The sequence below is a fragment of the Lagenorhynchus albirostris genome, chromosome 16, assembly GCF_949774975.1.
Source record: "Lagenorhynchus albirostris chromosome 16, mLagAlb1.1, whole genome shotgun sequence".
NCBI lineage: Eukaryota > Metazoa > Chordata > Mammalia > Artiodactyla > Delphinidae > Lagenorhynchus > Lagenorhynchus albirostris.
This window is the reverse complement of record NC_083110.1, coordinates 47,696,728-47,707,509: the sequence shown is the minus strand read 5'-3', so window position 1 is coordinate 47,707,509 and position 10,782 is coordinate 47,696,728. Positions and strand designations below refer to the sequence as shown.

Here is a 10,782-nt window from a genome sequence, read left to right as displayed (position 1 = left end):
ATATATGGAGAGATTTTCAAAATGTGACCCCTGAAAGACAACATCAGGTTATCATAATTCTGATTTTAAAAAGTTTGTCAGTGATTCATTCAAGAGTATTTATTGAGTATTTATTGTACTGTGCAAGGTACAGATTTCAAGATCAATTCCAAACTAAACAAGTAAAACCTTCTCTACCAACTTGGTTTAGTAGTACTAAAACAAATACTTTGCATTTTTACACTGTGCCTTCCGGGGTTTTAAAGCCTTCTCATAAGGCTTTGATCTTTACAGCACCCCTTTGACGGGTAAGGTGAGTATTTTCTCTGCTTTACAGGCAACGGTATGCCTTTTAATGGGGATGATTTTATATGCTTTAAGTATTTTAAGCAGGTTGTTGAGAGTTCCAACAATGTCAGTAGAAGCACCCACTTACATGTGACACAGATGGATCAAAATATAAAGAGAACACTTTTAAAACCAAGTATGTCTCAGCATCTGTGTCAAATAAGGCCATCAAGGACTCTCTTGGGGGAGCTTATACCCTCCCCCCGCCAAGTTCTTCATCAGCATCCCCTACTGTTTTGGTGTTGATAATTATTGTTTTCTGAGTCTCTTGTAAACTGCCCTATAAGTGGAACTTCGGTGCCGCACTCCAACACCAAACTCCTCCTGTAGAGGTACCTACCTTGAAATTGACACTGACCAAGTTCTGCTCTCAGTCTGGCTCTTACTTCCTATTGAACCCTAGCTAGTCTTGACTTTTCTGAGACTGAGTCTTCATGTTTACAAGGAGGGATTAGATTTTGATCTTTGAGTTTGCTCCACCCTCTATGAGTTTTACGTGTTACAACTGTAAAACGTTAAAACACTTCTCATCTCTGATACCCAGGAATAATCGTTTCGGTTAGATAGATGCCAACACAGTCTCACCTAATTATGGAAAGAAAAAATAATCGTAAAGGCCATGCAAGAAAAGAAATTGTGTCATTGGTAAAGGGTTTTTCCAACTACATCTTCTATTTTGTTCTTGTGGGGAGGTGGGGGCGTTACACGTTGTCTTTTGGTGAGTTGGTACCAAAGAGCTTTGAGATTGTGTTAAACAGGCACAGACCCGATTGGTGTACTCTCAGAAGAGTGATTGGATCTCTGTCAGAAAGACCACGCCAAGATAAAAATACACAGAAGTGGAAACCAACTGGAGAAGCACAAGAAATAGTGTGGCCAAAATCCTAATACCATCACAAGTCAGTAAACATCCCCTTCTATGGAAAACCATCCCAGTAATCCCAGTAAGTAAATAGACTTAAATGATATCAACCAGTGCCCCAGAAAAAATGATTCCTTTTTAAGCCTCTATTTAAAGCCAATATCTTCTAAAATGAGCATTGAGTTCACAGATATCTTTTGAACCTCATACGATGCTTGACACTGTGGGAAAAAAATCCTAGACGATAGACTCTGTGCCCTAAAAAGACCTATTCATCTAGCAAGCCATTAACTAAATTTTATGTGTGTTTAAAGTGTTTAAAGGTGCATGTTTGCCAGTGCAGGAAGTGGCACTACTTAAGGCTAAATAGGGCTCAATTTTATTTGGGTCCATTAAGTGGTGCTGGTTTTGATTGGTCAAAATGTTGTGCCTACTGTTTCAGCATCCTCCGTGAGAGAGAGTGGACAACTGATGAGATTTTAACTGACCACTTGCCCTGAGACAATTGCATTTGTAGATAGGAGGACACAGACTTCTGTCCTGGGCGGGGGGGTGGTGGTGGTGGTGGTGGTGCTTCATGGGCTGGAAAGGCAGAGAAGCTGGAAAGGCTATTCTTCAAAGTGCTGCTGCGAGTAAGAGGGGAGAGCCTGGGCCAAGCAGGCTGAAGCTGTGGCTTCAGGTCTTGCTGCTCAGGGTTTTATGGAGCATATTCTAACAGGCTTAGAGATAGAGGCTGGAAGAACCAAGTAAGGAAAAGAACGTGATGGTTGAGGCTGGGGTCTCAGAGGAGGCAGTCCTGATAGCAATCTATTAGCTAAATCCAAATTAAGCAAATGAAGCCACCCGCTTAAATCTGAGAGATTCCAAAGCATTCAAGCATGAGAGCTGAAGCCAAAGAAAAGAACAGCATGTGCTGAACGGAAATTTGAAGGTTGACTTAATGTCTGTGGAGGGCAAATCTGAGTGACGTCGTACTTCTGAGCAGAATTCATTTGGAAGTGTGAGAAAGTGAGCTTTGATGGTCCCTCTGGAGCACTGAGGAGCCCAAGAGTGAAGGCTTAGTAAATGGCCTAAGAGACATTCAATAGTGTGGTGTAATTCTCAAACTACTTCTTAAAAATCACCCCCCCACACACACCCCCAAAAAAGTAAAGGAGAAAAAGCTCTCCTCTTCTCTCTGAGTTGCTGCATGAGTTATACAAAATTCAAAGGTAGGGTGATGTCTGCCAGGAATGGGAAAGAAGTGGTGCCTGGGTTGTCCTAAAGGTGAACTGCAAAGAGCAGTGGAGGAGGGGGAAGATTGAAGAGGAGCCTAGAAAGGACAGGCTGTCTAACTGGGAGAAACCCCCCAGCAGGGAAGCCAAGGGCCTGCATGGTACCTGTCTCTGCTACCATCCAGATATCCAAGCAACATTAGAAAATTCACCCCCTTTCCTTTTTCGCATTGGCTGTCAAGAAGCTCAAAGCTGCTTCTGAACATTTATCTGATCAAGACACAAGCAGAATATCATAATATTCTTATGGCCAACTGAGTTTAAAAAAAATAAAAAAGGCTGCAGTAGGGCCAGATGCTGGGGGTTCCAGAGAATGGGCATCTAAGGAATATCCATATTCCATTAGTGGCAGTTCAAGGAGGTTCTGAATTATGAATTGACCTATTATAGGGGTGTGTGTGTATACATACACATAAAACATCCCATATATATCATATATTAATATATATGTTATGAATTGGACTATTACACATCATCTATTTTAGGCCCATATATTGGTCTATATTTTTGTTGTACTTATTTCCTCATAGTATATGGCTTTTTATCTTTTATTTCTCTTTACATAACTTTATTTGATGTTAAATGAAAACTTCCTCATTTATTCTTTAGGTAAAATGTGGAGTACACATTTAAAATAATATGTCTCATTCTGTAACTCTGTTCCAGGCACTATACTTTTCCTTCTGTAAGACCATGGCAATAATAATCTTGGCCGTGTGGCAAACCCTGCTCTTCTAAGGACTGGATGAAATCACTTCAAGTAAAACACTTAGGTAATGCCTGGCAGACGTTACATAGTAACTTTAACATTATTGTTATTGTTTTCTCATTTAATGCTTGCAGTAGCCTCATGCGGCGGCTACTATTGTTATTTCCCTTTGGAAAGGAAGGGGTGATAAGAATACGCAAAGCTTCATGGAGAGAGACTGCTGGCCCCATCCTCATTGTCTGTGAGGCAAGAAGAGGCAAAGCTAGGGTTAGGAGCGATCCCTGGCTTCGAAGTTTCCGTCCCAAACGTCTATCCTCTAGGCGCCCCTTGTGTCTGGCCCCCGGGTCAAACGCGGAGGTTGCTTTTCATGCAAGTTCTGGGGTCACCCCCTGCCCCCGCCCCGACCCAGCACAGCTCTCTTAGTACCGACTTCCTCAGGCTCAGTCCAGGCCAGTCGACTCCAGCTGATGGTGGAGAAACGCAGAGGTGAGAGTGGCCTCGCCGGTGGGCTCTCTGAGCCTGGGATGGTTTGGGGGAATAGGCGTCAAGGACGTGGGGCAAGTTGGCTTCGCGAAGCCAGCAAGGGAAAGGTAGGGAGGGCGTGACATCATCTGTTCAATCAACAGCCTCCCCTGAGGCTTCCAGAATGCAAAAATACTCCCTTGATTCTCAAAGTGGGTGGTTTACTGATTTCACTGCTTCCACCCCAAATTGAGATGCAGCGGCTTTTAGCCAGATCTGGGCAGGCTCTGGATGTTAAATCCAGCCCTTGACTTACTTTTTTCTCTTTTTTTGTAAAGTGAAGGATAACAGTCGCGGTCCCCTCTCATCCCTCCGTGCCTCCAGGTTCCCGTCGCTGGTCTGGGCGACCCCGGCGCGCCGCGAAGGGACGACCCGCCCGCCAGGTTTGGGGGCTCCTCCGGGGGAGTCTGCGTGAGGTGGGATCTGGAGCAGTCCGCGAGCTGGCGGGCATAGCTCCTCACCGGAGACACTGAAACTGGAGGAGTTTCCCGTCCCGCCAATCTGATTTCCTGCGCTGCTCGCCGCCGCGCGCCGCTCAAGACCCGCGGTTAACTGCAAAAGGGTAGTTTGCTGATCACTGCTGGTTAGATCAATACGGCGAGAGCAGAAAGAAAAGATCCGAAATACGAAAGGTACGTGGCTTTTAAAAGTTTTTGTTTTTTAATGCAGTTACACTTGTATCTTTATTAAAACACATAGACGCAATTTTACGTATGCATGAAAAAACACAAGTAATTCTGCACTGGTTGCAAAGGAGCTCTTTCTGGTGATGATGGAAATATTCTTCATCTTGTTTGGGAATGGTGATGATCCATGAATTGAGTTGTCAGAACTCGTAGAAACTCTACACTGAAGATCTGTGCATGGTATCGTGTGTAAATTGTACGTCAATTAGAAAATCAGAACGTAATCTTGCATGCATAGAAAGTACTGCGTGCCGTTGCGTAACTGCATACATGAATGCCGATTAAATGCAGCTGTAGATGAGTATTTATAGCAACTAAGCGCAACTCTGTTGGATTATTTAATTATGCAAGCTCCCCGAAGCCGGGAAGGGGAGAAAAACGGCGGCTGACATCACTCGGGGCGGGGCCGAAAGCCCTAAGAAAAGTCGGTAGGACCCGAGCGGCAGCCGCAGCCAGACACCACCTCATCATGAGCAGCCGCAACGGCTCCGAGCTCCACGTCCTCTGCAGCTCCGGCCAGCTGTTCTTGCAGCCCCTCTGGGACCGCCTCAGGACCTGGGAGGCCCTCATCCAGTCGCCCTTCTTCCCCGTCTTCTTCTCCATCACCACCTACGTGGGCTTCTGCCTGCCCTTCGTGGTGCTGGACGTCCTGTGCCCCTGGGTGCCCGCGCTACGGCGCTACAAGATCCACCCGGACTTCTCGCCGTCGGCTTGGCAGCAGCTGCCCTGTCTGGGGCAGACGCTCTACCAGCACGTGGTGTTCGTGTTCCCCATGACACTGCTGCACTGGGCGGCCAGCCCCGCCCTCCTGCCCCCCGAAGCCCCCGAGCTGCTCCAGCTGGTCCGCCACGTCGTGCTCTGCCTGCTGCTCTTCGACACCGAGTTCTTCGTGTGGCACGTGCTGCACCACAAGGTGCCCTGGCTGTACCGGACCTTCCACAAGATGCACCACCAGAACTCGGCCCCATTCGCGCTGGCCACGCAATACATGAGCGTCGGGGAGCTGTTTTCCTTGGGTTTCTTTGACATGATGAACGTCTTGCTGCTCCAGTGCCACCCGCTCACTGTCCTGACCTTCCACGTGGTCAACATCTGGCTGTCGGTGGAGGACCACTCGGGCTACGACTTCCCCTGGTCCACGCACAAACTGGTACCTTTCGGGTGGTATGGGGGCGTGGAACACCACGACCTGCATCACTCCCAGTTTACCTGCAACTTCGCCCCTTACTTCACACACTGGGACAAAATACTGGGAACCCTGCGGTCTGCTCGCGCCAAGTGACATGCAGGCACCGCTCCCGGCGTAGTAGTGTGTGCTGTGGTGAGGGGTGGGTGTACCTCAGACATTGTGCATTTCACCCTTGAATCGGGAGAGACGCCCTTGAGGTTGCTTTTTTGTTTTATTTGCTGGAAACTTACAGAGAAAATCTGATGTATTTTTCACAATCTAGTAATTTATGGAATGTTTGTATATCAACAATTATATTCTTGATGTGGAATTTCAGCTCACTTCAATAGCCTTGATATCTGGGTACAAAGTATCCAAAATCAGTGGCGTATTTAAATAATCTCTGAAAGGGTTTGTTTGAAGAACAAGGAGTTTTACTCTGTTTGAAGGTGTCCTAGAACTAGGCTAAAATAATATATTTTTATGGAGAATCTGATCTGTGACTCTGTAAACAATGAAACATGTTCCTGCTGGACAGTGACTAAGATTATTGTGCCTTTTTTCTTTGTTTTCATAGAGCTGTATATTTATATCGAAGGAAACGTTATTTATGCTTTAAAAAAAGTTTTAAAAAAGGACATAAACCAAACAAGTACTGGCTTCTGGCATTTTCACTGGCATTTTGACTGATAGAAACTGGAATGAGAAGAGGGAGCTGGGATGGCAGGTGCTCTTCAGAGTCTGCGTCAGCCCAGCTGTGGGAAGAGGAATCTGGTGGTGGCAGGTTTGGGGGAGGGGAAGCTTGTAGGAAAGGAGGTCAGAGAAGGGACCTGTTTGTTGGTTTGGGTCTAGAGATTTCACAGAGGGAAAAACACTGTTGTTCTGGATGTGTTTTAGTTGATTTCTGTGTAACAGAAAACTGATAAAACTTACTCTGTAAAGTTTTACAGAGAGATTAACACTGGGCCACCATTGCATTATTTGGGGGGGAAAGGGCGGTGTTGGGGGATGAGTAGAATTAGTGAAGTGCCTTGCTTTGCAAAACGGGTAAGTCAAGTGTGTGCTTTAAAGGGGCTGATAGGTAGGGGAGGGATTATGAGTGAGCCCCCCCTTTTCATAAAGCCATCTAATACAAATGACCATCACACATTGTCTCTGCAATCTGAGATTTTTGTATGTTCACTTTTCTTTATGAAGACTTACATGCAAACTGCATACTCGTTTCTCAAAGAAAGAAAAAAGTGAAATTTGGCCCTAGATCCCTAGTTCCTCACTTGCAAAAGGAGATTGATTGTGTCCCAGATGTTCTCATAGATTACTTGTGACAGTAAATGTGCCTATAACTGACTGCACACCTGTCACCCATCATGTACCCCATTCTGCTGCTGCATAATTGTTTTAATTTTATCTTTGGAACACCGTTTAGGTAGATAGGGTAAAGTTAAAAAATCAAGACACTTTAGACAGAAGATCTAAAGAGAGGCAGCTTTGCATGGAATTCTAGGCTCATAATATATGCACCAAACTATCTTGTTTAAAGATGAAAAAAATCCATCTAAAGACTTGATATCCATACTCTGCCAAATGAACCTCCCTAGAAATATGTTGCGGTGCTCCAAACCTTTGCAAGATGCAATCAGAGTGCCTGGCTGCCCCTCTGATTTTCTCACATTCCCTCCCAATGGGCGTGCCCTCTTGGCTTCTGCTGAAGTCACCTCCTCCTCTGTCCGCAGCAGGACCATGCTGGGACTTAAAGATTATATCAAGAATAAAAAGTGAAATTCGCAAGCACAGGTAGTGAGGGGAAAATGCCTCACTGGAGGTAGTGTGTTATTATCATGAGCCAAACGGTGAGCAGAGAAAGAAAAGGGGGATGAACAGGCTGGGGTAGAATATATACTATTAGTTGCTTTGAGCAGATTTAGGCATGCAAAAGCAGTCTGCAAATCTTGGATAATGACAATTTGTTACAGCTCCCTCCCAGAGAATTTTTGAAATGGGTCATAATGCCTCACTGTGTAAGGGAATTTCCCATTTAGGACAAATTGTACACGTGGAAATTACTTGGGTTCAGAACACTTTCTCAGAGTTGGATGTCTTAGCAGTTTCTGATACCTTGGGGGGTGGAACTAGGGGGGTGAAGAGGATGAGCAATTTCTTGGATAGTTTTGAGAGAAGAAGAACAATGATAATAACGAAATAATGCACATTTGCATGAATTTTCTCACATTGTTTCACTTGTTCCTTACACTCTAAGGGATGTAGAATAGTTATTATTTTTTAAATTTTAATTATTATTATAATTAAAATAATATAAAAATATAATATATTTTAATATAATATAATATATATAATAATATAATATAAAATATATATATAATAATATAATATAAAAAATAATTATCATTATTTTTTTATGATATGGATGGAGACTTGGTATCTGCACCGGTCAAGTGACTTGCTCCAGATGATAAAGTACTAGGATTTGGAGCTGGTTCTTGAACTTAGGTCTTGTAGTGTATACTGTACCTGTCTTTGGGTGGCGCTTATGGTAATCTTCACAACTGCCAGTGAGCTACAAACCCTGCAACACCAACAAATGGCCTCCCTCTGCTATTCCTCCCCTGTCAAACACAGCGTCCGCCATGAATTCAAAGCCTCTGCTTGGCAGGGGAGAAAGCCAGATTAATCTCAGCAGGGCTTGGGAAAGCATGAAGCAGGTCAGAGGCTCTGTTTTCTGTACCCTCGTTGCACATCAGGGAAGAGTACACATGCTGAAGCCAGATTGCCCCGGGAGGGGTGTGGGGGGAAACTTGACTTGGGACTTAACAAACTGAGTGACTCTGGACAAGTTACTTAACCTCTCTGTGCTTGGCTTCCTCATCTGTAAAATGTAGTTAATTATAGAACCTACCTCCTAGAGCTGTTGTGAGAGATTTTGAGCTACTCTGTGTGAGTGCTAGGTGGGTTGGAGGTCTGGACTGTATTTGTGTTTGCTACAAATGATGCTTCACGATGTGAGCTCCAGGACTGTACCAGGATCGTAATCTTCTGTCCACACAGATGTTTGAGCTCTCCTGTCTACAGGGAACCAAAAAAAGTGTTGGAAAGAGCCAGAGGTCTGTGTTTGTCTGATTCTGTTTCCTCACCTCTGAGTCATCCCACTCCCACCTCTTCCTGAGACTTTCACTCCCTATTCACTGCTATCTTCCTAATGATCAAATCCAACGATTTCCCACCCTTGATTTTCCATCTCCTTGGCTTTTTTTTTTTTTTTTTTTGCAGTACGCGGGCCCCTCACTGTTGTGGCCTCTCCCGTTGCAGAGCACAGGCTCCAGACGCGCAGGCCCAGCGGCCACGGCTCACGGGCCCAGCTTCTCCACAGCATGTGGGATCTTCCCGGACCGGGGCACGAACCCGTGACCCCTGCATCGGCAGGCGGACTCTCAACCACTGCGCCACCAGGGAAGCCCCTTGGCTTTGTTTTTAAGGTATTTGTTTCTGCTCACCAGCCTCTTAGAATGTGGTTCTTGCTTGGTTTTAGTGACGCTTCTCTGTTGTTTTCCTTCCCAATTCTCCAGCTGTTTCTCCTTCCTTCAGTGGCTGCACGCTCTCCTCAGCAGGGAGGCCAGCCTCAAGGTGCTTCTCATTTTATTAAAAAGTATCTATGTTGTGTGTAATGACGATCCTTCCTACCATCTTCTGGTGCACCCTCTAAATCTCTGCTTGCATTGCATTCCAGTGCACACGTGGGCACTTCTACGTGCACAGGCCATGTGAATGTGTATAAGTGCACGACATATGTATACACACTGTCTATGTACCTACCACGTACAAACTATATGTCCACACACTGTTATACGGACACAGACATGCATTTGCCCAGTATATATGTGTATGTGAACATACACAGTATATGTATGAACACTATATATGTACAAACATACTTTATACACCCTATACATGTATATATGTACCCATAATATATATACACTATATATATACATGTTCAAACGTGACATATATGTGTACATATATAGAGACATTATATACGTACATCTACCATATATTATATATGTGTATGTAATATGCATATGTATATGTATATATACAGATATATGTGTATATGTATATATATACATATGTATATTCAGGTATATGTGTATATATACGGATATGTGTATATATATATATATATATATATATATATATATATATATACTCCTCTCTCTAACTACACACACACACTACTATTTCGGTCCTGTTTAACATTCATCTGTGCCCCTAGTACTATGCCTCGTTCTTGATAAATACTGGTTCAGTGTTGTGTGAATCCTGGAAGCAGTAGAAACACAGATTTGCCATTAATCATGTTTTTCTTCATTTATTCCATCTTCCATCACTAGTCCATCCTAGCTTCCTAACTAAGGCCATGCCCACAACCCATAATCTCTGTTCTAGAGAAGTTCACAGTCTACTGGGAAGGAGCATCAGGCAAGCAAATGCATCTAATCTAATGTAGTTAGTGCCACACTGGGGGTGTGTTAACAGGTTGTTAAGGGAGCCTAAAGAAAGACAGGTCCTTTGAACACTAGAAATCATGAAAAATTTGTATGCATTCACTGGGCGGGGTAAAGGGCATACCTGGAAGAAGAAACAGCACGTAAATCAGAGAGGGATGAAATAACAGGATATGCCAGAAACATGGTGGGAAGCTCCAAGCACTGGGCGACCAAGGAAGGAATGTCAAGGCATGTTGTCTCACCACTTGACAAGCTATTGAAGCTGCTTCGAACCGCTTGCTCGTTTGCCTATGTCACAGGGATTTGGGAGATGGTGTGGAAAATTGCTTTGAAATGAACATTAGGCCTTGCTATTATTTGTTGTTTTATAATGAGTACATGGATGAATTGAAAACTGGACTTGGAAATGACATGCTAATAAGCTTAGGTTGTATTTTTTAGGCAATGGTGGGGGACAGGGGTGAGAGTTCCACAGACCTTAAGCAAAGGGGTGATGTGATCAGATCTGGTGGAAGAAGTTAAGTGGCAGCAGAGGATGGTAGTGGTGATTCCAGTTAGGACCGTTGCAGGTTCTGCCTGGATTCTAATCCTGCCTCCACCATTGATGAACTTTGTGTGTTTGAGCAGATTACTTCATCTAAGGCTCAGATTCTTCATCTGGAAAAACAGGGTGATAATACCTACTTGTAGAATTATGGTGAGGAATAAGGA

The 10,782-nt window shown here is 44.2% G+C and overlaps 1 protein-coding gene across 1 annotated transcript; it reads left to right on the top strand.

Annotated features, from left to right (window-relative positions):
• Positions 1–919: 919 nt before the first annotated feature.
• On the top strand, positions 920–6,507 carry CH25H (cholesterol 25-hydroxylase). The gene is made up of 2 exons (XM_060125407.1): positions 920–4,326; positions 4,732–6,507. The coding sequence occupies exon 2, from the start codon at positions 4,850–4,852 to the stop codon at positions 5,660–5,662; it is 813 nt and encodes a 270-aa protein (XP_059981390.1). The 5' UTR covers positions 920–4,326; positions 4,732–4,849; the 3' UTR covers positions 5,663–6,507.
• The last annotated feature ends 4,275 nt before the right edge of the window (positions 6,508–10,782 follow it).

Coding starts and splice junctions, on each gene's coding strand:
- CH25H (XM_060125407.1), top strand. CDS start 4,850: ATGAGCAGCCGCAACGGCTCCGAGCTCCACGTCCTCTGCAGCTCCGGC.